Raw genomic sequence first — 17,064 nt, 5'->3', positions numbered from 1 at the left:
AACTCAACATTGAACAAACACATTAGTGTGAATAAATCAAAGCATTTAAATTTAATGTGTTAGAATATTTTTATCAATTACATAAATAATTTTGTCAAATCAAAATCATGTGGAAAGGTGTTTCAACATTATCCTGGCTCGGTCTCTCCGCCTACTTCCAGTCCCTCCGGGCTTTTGCAATCCAATACTGACTCTTTAAAGGTAGAGCACAAACCGTTTACAAGACAGTTGAATATGCAAGAGTACCTTCCTCTATTCGTCTACTCAACTCCTACTAAGTGCTATAACCGAACACTTAGGTTTCTCTACCACTAAGCACTCAACACCGAGTACTCAGCACAGTTCTCTCAATAATACAATTGATACAGACTTGTTCTTTTTCAGACAAAGAACACTTTAGATGATTACAAAGATCACTCTAGCTTTTACACAAGAATAGAAAAATTGGTGTAAGATCTCTTTTTGTTTTGATGTGCTTTTTGCTTGTATTTTTCTCACTTGTATTTTCTGTAATTCGGCAATGATCCAAGAGGTATACTTGTCTCTTTATAGTTGCAATCTGAAGATCAAATGATTTGAATTTGATTTGCCCGTTGAATCCAAAACGGCTCTTTTGGGAGACAAGGCTCTGGTCAGCTTCAGGCTTGCAGGCCAATCCTGTCGTCTGATTTCCTCAGGTGCCAGGCTTGTCCTTTTCTTGCAGTTTTGTCTTCTTATACATGTTTCATCTTTTAGCTAACGAACGTTTGACCCATGCATTTCGAAATCATTTTTGTGCGTAATTCCGAGGTTCCTATTATTGGTTCAGACAGTTGTCGGACTTGTCTTTTAGCTAACGGATCATTGGTGCTGTCCTGAAGATCACTCGGCATGACTTTGTTATTCATTGTCTTTTGATTGTCGCCAATTCAGATACTGAGTTCTCTTTTACTCAGCTTCCATGGTCAGCTTCGTTCTGCAAGACATAGTTCGAAGACTCTTCTATTCTTGATGCTGAGTTTCGCTCCACTCAGCTTCTTGATCTCTAAGCTTCTGTTCCGAAGATGACTTATCTTCTGTCATGCTGAGTTCCACTCTACTCAGCTTGTGCTGTGATTTTATGCTGGCTTTGTCCTGTCTTACTTTTTATTTCTATTTGTATTTATATTTATACTCAACATTGAACAAACATATTAGTACAATTAAATCAAAGCACTTAAATTTAATTGTCCCTTAATCATGGATTAACTTAAATGATTTTGTCAAATCAAAATCATGTGGAAAGGTGTTTCAACAGCTTTTACTGATAGAACTTTCTTAATGACACTACATTCCATGTTCTAGGAATGGGTCTTCCATTCAACTCTTGAAGCTTATAAGTATGGGTGCCTACATATTCCGTAATTTGGAATGGTCCTTCCCAATTTCTGTCCAGCTTGCCTCTATCTTGCCTAGATTATGAAGCTTCAGCGTTCCTTAAAACCAAGTCACATTGGAAAAATTGTATAGGTCAAACTCGTTTGTCATGAGTTGCCTTAATTTTTTGCTTGCAAGCAATTGTTTTAATTGCCGCTTGTTCTCTTCGTTCTTCGAGAAAATCTAGCTTCTGCCTCATTTGTTCCTTATTTCCATCTATCGAATAGTAGATTGCTATTGGACTAGGGCTTCCAATCTCAACCGGAATAAGAGCTTCAGCTCCATATGTTAGGGAGAAAGAGGTTTCTCCGGTAACCGCTCTTGGAGTTATTCTATATGCCCATAAGACATGTTGTAACTCCTCTGCCTAAGAGCCTTTTGCTTTGCCCAACCTTTTCTTCAAACTCGGATGGTCTGGTTTGGTACTTAGGTCATTCCATTACTTTTGGGGTGAGCAACCAAAGTAAACCGAAGCTTGATGTGCAAAGCCTCACAATGAGTCTGAAAAGCATTGCGGTGAAACTGCTTTCCATTGTTCGTGATGATGGTATGAGGAACACCAAATCTACACAAGATCCTTTTCTCAATGAATGTTATTACATGAGCTGAAGTGATAGAGGCCAGTGCTTCGACTTCAACCCATTTGGTAAAATGGTCTAGAGCGACGATTAAGAACTTCTTATGGCCTCTAGCCGTTGGAAATGCCCCCACGATATCATTACCCCACGTAGCGAAGGGCCAAGTTGGTTGAATAACCCTCATGGCCGTGGCTGTGGATTGTATGATTGGTGCAAACTGTTGGCACTCCAAGCACTTTCTTAACAGTTGGGCTGCATCCGTAGCCATTTTAGGCCAGCAGAACCCTTGTAGTTGCGCCTTTCTTGCCAAAGCGTCTCTTCCTTCGCGAGCCCCACAAATTCCTTCGTGAATTTCCTGTAGGATCAACTTGCCTTCATTGAAACCAGCACACTTTAACCATGGTCGATCAAATGATCTTCTGTATAAAACATTGTTGATCACCGAATCTCTCTACCTTTCTCTGAATCTTGACTTGCTCATTTTTTGTCCTCAGGTAAGACATGTGTAGTAAGAAAGGTGAAGATGGGTAAAACCATTCATCAGAATCATCTATCGCCATGACTTCTGCTTGATTTATACTTGGTACAGGTATTTGCTAGATTCGGCAAGTGCAATATTGAGACCCAGTCAAAGCTAACTCAATTAGTCATGTTTTATATTCGGATTTGTTGTTCAATATTTTTTTAAATCTTTAAAGACTAATGCATTGTAGTTGCAGAACAATTAAATCATGTTATACTGGTGTTGTTGTTTTTTTTTTTTAAGAAATATTATACAGTTTAATGTGTATATAATACATAAAAATATACAATTTTATTAGAAAAATAAAAATGTGTTATTTTGGGCTATAACTTTATAAACATATTAAATTATAATCAGCAAAATGAAAACATTATTATAGACTTTAATCGTAAAAATCCCCCCCAAAAGAAGTTAGATAGTATATGATTGTAAGTTGTGCAAGTCATTAGGACAAGATGTCCCTTTGACATGGACAGGTAAGAGATTGGTGCTAATCAAGTTGGAACACACCTTCATTACTTTATTATGCCAAAATGACACTTATAATTATATAAAATAGGGATAAGGTGAAAAAATACGTTAAACATTTCCAGATATGAGCAATTTTACTTGTAACGTCTAAAATGATGTAATTTTATCACTAACATTGATAGTCAAGATCAATTTTACCCCGAACATTGACAAGTTGGATCGATTTGAGAAATAATTCATCAAATTAGCTTCTCGATCATGAATCTTGTCATTTACACTTCACATGTGCGTCATTTTATTACTAATTAGTAAAAGATCAAAAACATATGACTAGACGTGAACAAAATTTAAAAAAAAAATTAAAAAAAAATACTTTTTTTTGTACGAGTTGGAAAAAAATATTCAAATATTTCACCGAATTTATAAATATTAATCTCTAATTCTAATATTAAATCACAACAATTATAAAAACTTTTTTTAGAACCATTTGAAATGTAGAATAAAAAATAAAATATTTGTGTTTTATAATAATGTCTAAAATTGACATAACTTACCAATCTTAGGAGTAAAATTGTTCTTGATTGTCAACGTCAGGAGTAAAATTACACTATTTCAGATGTTAGAGGTAAAATTACTCTTAACTGTAAACGTGGGTGTATTTTTGCACATTATCCCTATAAAATAAAATGGTAAATATTTATTTCATATAATTTTCTACGTACATATATGAAATATGTATGAATAAAGATAAGGGTCTTTTTGTTTCACTTGTTTGCTATTTGTTGCTGTTGTTAGCTATTTGTTGTTTGATATTGCTGTTGTTAGCTATTTGTTGTTTGCTGTTATTGATAGATAGCAGATATTAATTGATTTTATTATAAATAAAAATGTTTTTTTTTCAAGATGAATTTTCTATTGGGTGATAAAAAAAATTATATATAAATATATATCTAGAAGCATATAGAGAATAATCACATAAAATATGACGAGTTGAAGAGTTGGATTATTAAGAGAACATAGATTCATGACACTGTAAGACATATATGATACATCTCCAATGGTTTTGGTACTGAGTCATTACTGATAATGACTTCATTTATATTTCTTTTTCCTATTTGTATTAATTTAAACAAATACTTAATTTATTTACAAATAAACATACTGAACGATGGATAACTTCTATAGTGGACCGGGTACAATGGATCCAACCAATGAAAAAAGAGAATCATGCTACCTCAATGGAAAATGATTGATGTAAGCAAAGAAAGTACACAATTGTCACGTTTCTATTGATAAGGTCCAATTGACCGGAACCATAGTAAAATTTCTCATGAACGATGATCAAATGTTAAAAAAATAAAATAAGCAAGAGTTAGGCAAAATTTTCATTGTTCTATGGAGTGGTGTGTCCACGATTGGCCCGTTGGGATCCAAATTTACACTGTGTGCGTGAATTTTTTTACCAAATTGAACTTGCTCAATTTTTTGTACGTATATACATATTATAATTTGAGTGATCCAAAACTAATTTTTTATGTATTTATGTAAAACTTCTTAAATTTAAACTTTATTTGTACTTCAAAATTTAAGTCATTGAACAAATTTTGGGCAATTTATCGCTTATGATATATTAATCAAGTTAGATTTTGTAATTAAATATAAATTCAATGAGTTAATTAACCACCTCGAACCTTAATTTGTCGGAAATAGGGAACTGAAAACAACAATAGTAGCAATATTTTCAGAACGGGACATTACATCAAACCAAATTTATAGAGGGGTCAGAGATCAGTTGGTCGATTCGTGAACCTTCTTTTGACCAAGTGATCAAAAGCTCGATTCGTGATATGGTAAGATGGACATGTGTTGTTCACGCTTCAAACCTATTTATTTACATACCAAGTGTATCACATGTTAATATGGATTCGACTTTTAAGTATCAGGTTAAGCTTTTTAATCCAACTGGTTCCATAAAAGCACTTGTCATTTCTTCTCATTTTCCAATACTATTATTTTCCAAAAAATATTTTCTTTTATTCAATATTTTTCAAAACGTAATATTTGAATAATAAAAACCCATGTTATCAAATTCGGACCGACCGGTCGGACCGGTTCGATCGAGAACCGGTAGGAAGTTCGGTCCGAGCTTTACTGGGTTGACCAACCTTCAAAAAACCGGTGTGAACCGACGATGAGCCGGTTCGATCGGTGGTTAAACCGGGAACCGATGCAACCCGGTTTACACCGAGTTGATATTTAAAAATAATAATTAAAATCAAACTCTCTTTATGTATAAATTAGCAATTTCTCATTCATCACTTGTTCGTTTTGAGTTTATAATATACCGTTAAAAAGATCGCATGACATAAAATACGCTGACATATTTCAAGTTATTCTAAACTCTATTTATCCATTATATATTTAAGTTTTAAATTGAAAAAGAATAACAAACCAAAAGTTATTTATAATTTGTTTTGGATATGTATAATTTATAAAAATAATTTAAAATTAATTATATATATTTAATATATATAAATATTATTTATTTATTTATTACGTCATCCGATCTGACCAATCCGAGTCATTTGATCTGGTGACCTAGTAATAAATTCGGTTTGATGTCCGGTCCCATTCTAATAACATTTATAAAAACAACACAATCATGAGCCATTTATATAAATTGTTACATCCACATCAAAAACAAAATAGTAGAAAAGTGAAGGAATCTCTGGTGAAGTCAAAGCTTTAAAACTTGGTCAAAGAGACGATATTGGTCAACAAACCTTGGCCTGCTTGGAGTCCTTATTGATGCTTTACATGAAAAGAGATAACGTGCTGCCCAGTTTAACATTAATGCCTACATTTTATTAGCTTTTAACTATATAACTAATCAATTTAATTACTCCCCGAATTCATACTAATATATAGTAATAAATAACAAGGGGAAAAAATTGCTTTTCAAAAAAAAAAAACAAGGGAATTTAAAAAAAAATAAAATCAATTAGGGTATTCTGTAAATTTAATTTTAGCTCATTTTGATAAATTACATCATGGCCACTCAACTTTGTCCGATTATTAACATTATAGTCATTTAACTTTAGAACTTTGTATTCATAAAAGTAAAAGTAATGCTAATATAAATGTAACTCAACTTTGACTAGTCTAATAGTAGGTAATCATCCGTTGTAGAAATCAAAACAACTTAAGTTTTTTAACTTTTCTGTTTAATTTGAGGTTATTTAGGTGGTGTTTGGTTAGAAAAAAGAAATGACTATTTAGTAAAAATAATTATTTGAAAAATAAAAAATATGATTTCATAGTAAATATGAATCTAAATAACTTTAATTCTTAAAATTTTCTATTTTAAGACTACTAACGATTATTTTAAGACCGTTTACTTTTATAAAAAGCGATAATATTAATAAATATAAAATTGAGTGAACATGTGTAATTTATCTGAAAATTGTTTCTAACATAATCAACCTCATACCTAATTATTTTATTTAAAGAAAAATAAATGGCAAAAAGCATCCTGAGGCCCATGATCTTTCATTGTTTGGTGCATTAAGCCCTCGATCTTTTATTTAGACACATTGAGCCCCTGATCTTTCACCATTTGGTGCATTAAGCCCTCGATCTTTCATTTAGACACATTGAGCCCTTGATCTTTCATATATGGGTGTATTATGTCCTTCCATAAATCAATTAATATATAGGTTTATTAAGGGCATGTTTGGTGTGACAACAAATGATGTTCTAAAAATAACAAATTCTAAAATAAAAAATATATTATACAAATTAATAAAAATAATTTAAATAAAAAATAAAAAATTTATTGAACACAATAAAACCTTCTTTTTCGATAATTATGTTCTAAAAATAAAAATAATGTTAAAATTGAAGCACATTTTGTGGAAATAAGAAGGGTAATTTTATCAAGGGTAAATAATTTATTAGTCCCCTAGTTTTTATCTAACGCACTGTTTAGTCCCCTTATTTTGAAAAACACATTTTAAGATCCCTATCTTTTACCAATATTAACCCTGTGGTCCTTTTATCTATTTTTTTTTATTTTTAACCTAACATATCTTAGCTTTTAGGACAACCATAGTACAATACAAGTTGACCATGTTACTCTTTTATTTTATATATGTCTATTTATGCTAAAATATAACGGTTATAAGTCTAAAAAAATTAGACAAAATGACCAAAGGGTTAATATTGGCAAAAGATAGAGACCTTAAAATGTGTTTTTCAAAATAGGAGGACTAAACAGTGTGTTAGGTAAAAACCAGTGGACTAATAAATTATTTACCCTTTTATTCACACCAAACATGCCCTTAATAAACCTATATATTAATTGATTTATGGAAGGACCTAATACACCTATATATGAAAGATCAAGGGCTCAATGTGTCTAAATGAAAGAACAATGGCTTAATGCACCAAATAGTGAAAGATCAGGGGCTCAATGTGTCTAAATAAAAGATCGAGGGCTTAATGCACCAAACAATGAAAATGAAAGATCAGGGGCCTCAGGATGCTTTTTGCCAAAATAAATTTATATATGTTTAGTCTAAATGAAACCAGATTAGTTTCTACGTCTATTGTGATTATAATCGAAATGTATATATACCGATAAAGCTCCATAAATACTTTAATAAAAATATAAAATTATTTTGAATCTCGTAACTTTACGTAAAAGGAATCTGTGTATATTATATTTAGATGAAAATGTTGAATAATATTAGTATTATTGTGATTATAATCGAAATGTATATATACCGATAAAGCTCCATAAATACTTTAATAAAAATATAAAATTATTTTGAATCTCGTAACTTTACGTAAAAGGAATCTGTGTATATTATATTTAGATGAAAATGTTGAATAATATTAGTATTTTCTATTTTGTGGAGACAACGAGTTTTGATTAATGTTTTATAATAAACTTAAACCCCATTTGACCTCCTAATCTGATGTCTTTTGAAGGATTCTCCTCCTCTTAATTAGTACAGCGACCAGTCAAACGGTCAAAAAAATTAAAAAAAAAATAAACATAAAATGTTTCAAAAACTAGAGTATATAAATAGAGTTGATTTTGGATGATATGCAAAATTTGTTGACAGATGGAAGTTATAGGGCAACCATTGACCCACACAGACATGTCAATTGAGAATATTTTAGGAACAATTTTGCTGTGGATAACGGTCCAAATTGATATGCTCTCATTATATAAATTAATGGAGAGAAAAAGTACCAAAAATGCTATAATTAATCTCTAGAGTGGGTAATAATGAAAATATAAAATAAAAAAAGAACTTGTATGAACAAATTGATGTATTCATCATATACACAGTGTAATTTGTACAAAATTTTAATGATTACAAATAATAGAATTACATTCCAACAGTAAATTGCATTAGTATCTTATCTACTCTTTCTCTCCTGTCTAGGTTTTTTTGCTTCCTTCCGTATCCGTGAAAATTTGCAGAACAAAATCCTCCAGCAGGGTTAAGCTAGATAGTTGCTTCAAAACCCTCGCATGAACATAGTAGAGCGACATATCCGAAAGCTCAGAGCAGCATTTTGAAAAAAACTGGATCTGAAAATGCAGTTGGCTAACAGGAACGAGCTCGTAATCCGACTGTTAGATGGAATCCTTCTGCTTTTCAGTTACTTCTAGTTGGGGAGGCAAAAGGTTTAGAAAACTCCCTTGAACGGATTGTTCGCTAGTGCTAGTTGTATCCGATGATTCTGATGTCTCTGAATCTCCATCTGCACAAGACATGTGACTAGCTAGTTAAATCCATGCCAGAAATTCAGCCATATCAAGATTATATTATAGGAAATATGGCCTACCAAAAAGTGACTTGACGGATGGCCTCTTCGGTTTGGTGTTTTTCTTCTTCAAGTCAGCTTTGAGGGAAAACAAAAAGAGAACTCAGTCGTCATCATCATATATAACTCTAAATTGAAAAATCCTCAATTTTTTAACACTTAATATTTGGTGACATTCTTTAAAACATGGCCCTAAAATAAAGATTAAAAAACACAAATAAGACCGACAACAGGTATTGATTAAGTAGTTTTTGATTAAGTAGTTTTTTCGCGGATGCTTGCTCTTTTGCCGACCACCTAAACTCCAATCAAGTGTATTACATGTACAAAAACATGATGTCTGATCATGCATATAGAATTTATCCATTGAATACATTTAAAAGTTGAATGTAAACAATAAAACAGAAGGCTTATTTTGACACAAAATCATTCTGTAACATACGATATGCACATTTCACTAAAACCAACCGTGCATTAGCAATAAAATTTTATGCCGATAATGCTGAATACTGAAAAGATTATCAAAATTGTCCCTCCTTTCTAAATGAGGTGTGCTAGTATCCAAGCTAAAATAGGGATTCCCATATGCACTTAAGCGCATGTCTCAAGAATACAGAGAAAACGAAAGAAAACAAACCTACTCATAAATGTAATACTAGTTGTATAGGCATGTCAGAGAGAAAACTTACCCATTCCAGGAACTTGATAATCATTCACAATCTCGAAGTTCTTATATGTGTAGCCCACAAAATTCAAGTCTTTAGACGATAGCATCTGAAAAATAGAGGCAGGGGTGTCAGAGAATTACCAAAATAATAATAATAATAATAAATCAATAAATAAATAAAGGTTGAAGGACAAGTTAGAACTTATTATGACTTCTCTCACCAAATACTAACAAGATTATACAATAAACGGAAAAGTTAAAGCAAAATTACTGATTCTTCATCGGCATAGCTCACGAAAAAACTACACCAAGAATGCATGCAGGCAAGAACTCTCTACAAGTATAATATATCTAGTACTATAGTAATTGCATTTTCCACATGTATCATTAAGTGGAATATGCTTATTTCCAATAAGCAGAAGATATAATTCCTGTAGAATCACTACTACAAATTACAGCAAGACAGGATAAGCACGCATACTCACAAGCATGAACACACATTTCAAGGAACATAGTTTTGATCCAAAGAGAAAACGAGTTCTCACGCCGTTAAAAAATTATTTAGGCATATTTGTGTATTTCAAAGGCAAGATTCTGCGACCATCAGTATTTGTATATTTCCTCCTCGTCAAAAGGAGCTTCCCACTAGAAATCATATGAAATCCTCAGTGGAAAAGGAAGTTCTCAAAATGAACAGAAAGCTTCAAAAAAATGTTTAACCAAATATGCCAATATACAACCATAAATCTTCATATATTATATCCTACGCTACCCATATGTTCAATGCTAGAGATAAAGAAAGGGAGCATTAAGACCCTATACAGAGGCACAACAATTATGTAATACTAACATATAGCTATAACCACTCATTACAACTCTTCGCATCACCCAACTTCTTTAAACACTTAGAAATAAAACCCGTACAGTTACTAGTATTTTATATGTTCTGCAGCATCAAATTACAAATCATTAATTTCGTGTGAAGTGAATTCAGATTCTGAACAACACAATGAAACTCCGTAGCTTGAAGTGACAGTAAGATATAAATCAGACTTCATTTAAAAGCTATATATGAAAGTTATAAGCAACTAAAGAACCATAAATACACAAACACTGACCTTTCTCCATGGACCAGTCTTCGATGTACTTGAAGTTTGGTTATCAGACTGGATAGGAGCATTAAGAACTCAGTTAAAATGAGCTATATGTGACTATATAAAATTATAAATAAATCAAAGTGGTTACCTCTTCAAACTTTTCAAAATTCTGAGTATCCAGTTCATCCTTAACCTCAGGGATAAATGCAGCTTCCATCTGATAAAGCTTATCCCATTCAGTCCCATTAAACCATGAATGATCCTGCAAAAGGAAAAGGATAAGGTAATTCCTTGTTTATGCCACTAGCTTATCTACCAAATCCAAGTATTCAGAAAAGGACACACCATACAACACCTTTATTTCATCCGCACCATTTGATCCCAATCTCTGGGTGACATTACACAAGAGCTTGCTAATTATATCTTTTGCTTCTGGAGATAATTTTGCTTCTTCTGGGAATTTCAAGTGAGTTCTCCAATTTACTATCTGCATAAAATCAATAATAGGTAGTAGATAACTAGTGTAGAAAAAGCAACACACTCGATTTTATATATATGGAGTTCAATTTATATAAGATAGAAGCCGCTAAATAACATATATGATTTATTTAGAGAGATAAAAGGAGAATGTGGCACAAATCAGTGGAAAAACTAATCAAATTTATACCTCATAGAAACAGCATCTCACGTCCCACTTTTATTGCTAACAAAAGATGCATGAAAGAAGTACAAATGCAACTGACATAATTTACTAGGATGAAAGAACTCTAAGGGGTGCCATGCGAAGAATGGAAAAACAGAAGTCCTATAGTATATATATAGGGTTATAAAATGTCAAGATTGGTCCCTCAAGACAATAAACAAAAAATCTGCCAAAACATTAGAGATTCTTTACTATATAGTATGCACTCGTGCATAAAGCAAACAGGAAGAAAGAAGAAAAAAGCATCATCACTAACCTTTCACAAAGTGCAATTAAAAAATTCCCCCCTTTATCTATATGATATAACCAGTTTAAATTACCCACAAAAGAAAGCAATGAGTTCTGACAGTAATTAATGCTTGGGTAACTATATGGGAAGAGGCAGTAAGCTGTAAGTGTCACATGAATGACCAATATACAAGGCAAAGGATCTATTAACATCAAGATTAACTAAAAAGCAATTCATGTATATGACTCAACAGAAGAAATTGACACAGACAGCCTATAGTTATGAGCTTCCACTTATAATAATGTAAAGATTCAGTGAATTAGATATAGAATAAAATCAGAAATATTTCTTCTCTACCTTCCTACAAGTTGACATTGGATCATCTGAATAAAAAGGCGGGTATCCCACAAGCATTTCATACATGATAGCACCAAGCGACCACCTGTGATTCATAATAACAATTAGTCCTGCAGAATACATTATTTAAAACAGAAATATGGCATCAGTAACAGACTTAAATCATTCTATCTGTTCCCAAGAACATTCAGATGCATTAGTAGAAGCATAGAAGTCGCTATGTTTCAGGCATATGCATCTAATAAAAAGACTAAAACATATGAGGGCAGCACAAAATTTCTATAGAATTGACACAGCACATCACATTCAACTACCCATCAGTATCTTTGAACAATCACTCACCAATCACACTCCATCCCGTAACCTTTCTTCAGCAGTACTTCTGGAGCAATGTAGTCGGGCGTACCAACAGTTGAATAAGCCTGCAATATACACAGATTAAATTATCCAGAATAAGAGAAAAAATGAGTGGAAGGAGGGGAGGAATGTTACGGTTGTCTTATTTAGGTTATATTATTTAGGGTTTTTTATTATTTAAGAGTCTTTAATATTTAGGAGTCTTTTATTATTTAATATTTATTAATTTATGTTCAGTATTTCTTATTTAATTAGGTTAGACTTTTTAGTTATGGTAGAATCCTAGTTGTGGTAGAATCCTAATTGTTGTAGGATCCTTTTGGCTAAGGATACCTTAGGTGTTTAGGAATCATTGTACCTCTTTATAAAAGGGGATTTTCAATCAGATTAATATCATCGAGAATTTTAAATCAGAAATTGATACAGGGAGTTTTAGCGATCTCTCACAAATCGCTATCGAGTTTTCAGCATAGGTTCTACGAAGAACAGGAGCAACAAGGGAATTCGAAGGAATTTTCTGGTGAACAGACCTGTGACGAGATCCTATTCGCGGGCACATAACAAATTGGTATCAGAGCCTATCGTCATGGGTGATTTTGAGCAATGGACAGCCAAGGTTCAGGATTTGGATCGCCGGCTAACCGAATCTGACAAAAAATTCAGCCACGAGTTGCGAGAGTTAAAAGAAGGCATGAAAGGAATCCAACGAATGTTGGAGTTACACGTTTTGGGGCCAACACCGAAATTCAAACACCATTCCAAAATATACCCGACTTCAGTTTCCCTCTAGCCTTCTAGCAAGGGCTGAACAACAAGTTGACTTCTTTACTGCTGGGTTATCTGAAACCTTAAGGATGGATGTGGAGATGCAAAATCCTCCAAATCTGGTTACTGCAATGAATTTCGCCAGGATTTTGAGAGGAAGTTGTTAATCAGCCAAGGATTAAGCATGGGGCAAGCCAATTCTTCATGGGTAGTCCCAAAGGGGCTCAAGTCACCCTCGATTCAAACCGACGTCAATGATCAAAAGACTTGTGCGAGTAACACCTCAACAACATCAAACATGAGTAACAACACTCTGCCTCCAATCAAAAGGCTGTCCCAAACTGAAATGGCAGACCGTAGGGCTCGAGGGCTATGTTTTAATTGTGATAACTTTACTCACCAAGACATAAGTGTAAGAAACTCTTCTGCCTTTTGATGGACGAAATTGAGGATGAAGGAGGATGACAAATATGAATTTGTTCCTAAATTCGAGCTTGCGGACAAGCTCTAGTCGAAGAGGGAAGACATGTTACGGTTGTCTTATTTAGGTTATATTTAGGGTTTTTTATTATTTAAGAATCTTTAATATTTAGGAGTCTTTTATTATTTAATATTTATTAATTTATGTTCAGTATTTCTTATTTAATTAGGTTAGACTTTTTAGTTATGGTAGAATCCTAGTTGTGGTAGAATCCTAATTGTTGTAGGATCCTTTTGGCTAAGGATACCTTAGGTGTTTAGGAATCATTGTACCTCTTTATAAAAGGGGATTTTCAATCAGATTAATATCATCGAGAATTTTAAATCAGAAATTGATACAGGGAGTTTTAGCGATCTCTCACAAATCGCTATCGAGTTTTCAGCATAGGTTCTACGAAGAACAGGAGCAACAAGGGAATTCGAAGGAATTTTCCGGTGAACAGACCTGTGACGAGATCCTATTCGCGGGCACATAACAAGGAAGTGCCTATCAGAATAAATCCAGTGCAAGCTATTCCCATTTTCAATATAAAGTGCATGGTGATTTTTGTTCACTGAACACCTTGATGCAATTTATCATTGTTAGATGTCCTCTAAATGATCAACAAAAATATCATGCAACTCAAAAAATAAAACTTTCAGTTAGAAGTTAACATGCACATGAACTAATGGATGCAAGTTGACTTGAGAAAGCACTACTGTCCCTGCACACAGAATTTCGGTGCATGAGTGCCTATAACTTACAAGCATCCTCCTGTTCTTCTGCCAATGTAGTAGTTGCTCTTGTTGTGTGCGCTTTGGAGCTCCTGAGCGTTCTTCATTACTTGAAGTTTCATTACCACTGTTGTTCACTGAAAAATCCCCTTCTTGGATGGTGCTGCAATCTAATGGTTTACATAACCCAAAATCAGACAGCCGCAAGTGTCCGTATCTATCAAGTAGCAAGTTGTCTGGCTTAATATCCCTATAATTCATTACCCAAAAAAAAAGTAAGTTAATCCACATTCTGCACTCAGAAGTTATCATGTTTTGTGAAACACAGAAAAAGCATTGAGACATTATTATCTTTATCTCCAAACCTGTGAATGTAATTGTGTTTATGGATAGATTCAATAGCTAAAACTGTTTCTGCAACATAAAATCTAGCCTCATCATCTGTCAAGGTATCTTTCCTCATTAATAAAGTCATCATATCTCCACCAGGCAAGTATTCCATGATAAGGTACAGAAACTCATCATCTTGAAAAGAACAATATAATGTTACAATGCAATTGCTGTCAACTTCTGCAAGCAGATTCCTTTCAGCTCTCACATGTTCAACCTAAAAAGATTGAAATTATTATAGTGATAAATATCCTGACAAAACTTGATTGCTATCAGGCAGGGGAGATGAATGTAGTATACCTGGCCTCTGCGAAGCATCTCCGATTTCTTGAGTTTCTTCATAGCATACACATGACCTGTGGTCTTTTCCCTACAAACCCTAACCTGCCCAGAGAATTCAGATTAATCATAAAAGTATGTTTGAGAAATTGCTGGGATACATCATACATATGAAAGGATCTAGTCAGATTACTACCCTTAGATATTAGAGAAGAAGAAGAAGCAGAGGGGAGGTAAAGACAGTCTTTATCCTAACTCCTAAGAGCACTAGGATGCACTTGAAGAACATGACTTGCCTATGACATTAAAACGTCCGACCATAAAATTTTTAGTGCAAGAAAAAACTGATGAGGAGAACTCCACGTCCAATTCTGATCTCGACTCAATTAATTACCTAACAGCCCAGGATCAGTAGCATAGTGGCACACAATTGTTGTGAATTGAGAAACACATTGAGAAATCTCAATTTGATGAAATTTGAACATTCATATAACAAGGGGATATCAGATTTGAATACAAATGGATGAGAAGATCAGAAACTAAAAGATCTGGAACAGAAACAGAATTTATATCATGCATCACTGAAAATAAAAAGGAGAAAGGAATGTACCTCTCCAAATGCACCCTTGCCGATCATTGTCAATAATTCAAAGTCATCGACGCCCATTTTATGCCTCTGAAGGCGCATATATTCAGTTTCTTTCTTCTCCAAAAATTTAAGTAAATTGTTCTGATCTTCCTCCGATACTTCAGCATCAGCCAACTTCTTTTCCAATATAATTCGTCTGTGAAAACAAAAGCTACAGTTAAGATTTGCATTTGCTAACATTCTGAAGCTAACTCAGCGAATCCTACAATTGTCCAATTTCATAATCTTTAAATTCGAAACACCACCACAACACAACGAATTAGATAGTGTAAACCGTCTTGAAAGAAGAAATGGCAGGGAAGAATGCGTACCGCTCCCTCCTCTCTTGAAGATTCTTCATTTGTTCCTTGTAATGATTTTCAATATATTGCTTTGCGGCAGCAACTTTCTGCTTGGTAGTATTAGACAAATTTTCATCATCTTCAGGGGATTTGCCTCCATTATTACTGTCATCAGAAAGATCTTTCTTCCTAGTATGAGACCTGAGCTTATCTCGCGGCTGAAGCTTTTGAAGCCAACTCCTGGCCGAATCCATTTTTGAAACCTAAGAAGACAAACAATCAACCTTTCTCAGCCGCAAGAATCAACCATCTCCACCGTGCCTATCCTCAAAAAACAAATAAGGGTAAAAGATATCGTAGATAAAAGAGGAATGGGAAATGCAGAGAAAAATGAGATGAAACAGAATGGAAAGAAAGGATGGAGAAATAAAAAGCAGAGAAATGAGAAAGGCGCGGAATTTGAGGTGGGTTGAAAAAAAGAAAGAAAGAATTGGGAGAAACGGTTAGTTCGGTAAAGTATCTATTTATGAAAGTGAAGATAAGAAAGAGAAATTAGGGTTTGATTGAAGAATGCGTGAATCTCTCTCTGGTTATGCAATGCAATGGAATTGCCGAAGAAGCAACCTCTCTCTGCAACTGCAACTGCAACTGCTCCTCGGCCTTCCATTATTATATATAGTTTTTCTCGGTGAAGAAATGAATAAAGAGATGAGTTCAGTGAACTGGATCTCGGGAAGTGGATAGAGAATCGTGATCCGATAAGATTCGTTTAGCGGCTGCTTTCTCCATGTTCGGTTGTAGCCGGAATGTCCAACCTCACCGACCATTTTGTCTTATTTTTTTCTTAAAATATTAGTACTACTAATTATTTAAAACACATTGTATGTTTTAATTATGTAGAATAAGGGTGTGAATTTGAATTATTGTGTGATAATTGTATGATACCTTTTCTAATATATCTAATTATTTTTAAAGAAAATGCATTAATGGTATAAAAGGAAAAAGAAAACCCGTCATTACATCTTAACGAAACTCAAACAATCACTTTACAAAAAAATCCACATTAGTTAAGTAGGTGACATGTCAAAAATTTAAAAGACAGTTATTCTCTTATTTTCATTATATGTTGTTCGTTTTTTTATTACAATCGTTATTATTCATTTTTCATTATTCTATAATTATTGTTTTGTTCTTTTCGTTACAACAGTTATGTATTCGTTATTCTATATTTATTATTCTGTTTTTTCCGTTACAACAGTTATATATTCGTTATTTTATATTTATTATT

General features: G+C 33.3%; 1 protein-coding gene across 1 annotated transcript; it reads right to left on the bottom strand.

Moving 5' to 3' along the window:
• Positions 1–8,246: 8,246 nt before the first annotated feature.
• LOC136229450 (uncharacterized) lies at positions 8,247–16,635 on the bottom strand. The gene is made up of 13 exons (XM_066018246.1): positions 15,807–16,635; positions 15,457–15,631; positions 14,868–14,951; positions 14,543–14,784; positions 14,208–14,427; positions 12,204–12,283; positions 11,862–11,946; positions 10,928–11,059; positions 10,721–10,834; positions 10,594–10,641; positions 9,498–9,582; positions 8,830–8,886; positions 8,247–8,745 (listed from the first exon to the last, which is right to left on the bottom strand). Exons 1-13 carry the CDS (start codon positions 16,028–16,030, stop codon positions 8,618–8,620), a joined length of 1,674 nt encoding a protein of 557 aa, XP_065874318.1. The 5' UTR covers positions 16,031–16,635; the 3' UTR covers positions 8,247–8,617.
• Between the last annotated feature and the right edge of the window lie 429 nt (positions 16,636–17,064).

The sequence above is a fragment of the Euphorbia lathyris genome, chromosome 5 (genome assembly GCF_963576675.1).
Source record: "Euphorbia lathyris chromosome 5, ddEupLath1.1, whole genome shotgun sequence".
Classification (NCBI taxonomy): Eukaryota; Viridiplantae; Streptophyta; class Magnoliopsida; order Malpighiales; family Euphorbiaceae; genus Euphorbia; species Euphorbia lathyris.
This window is presented reverse-complemented; position numbering and strand designations above follow the sequence as displayed.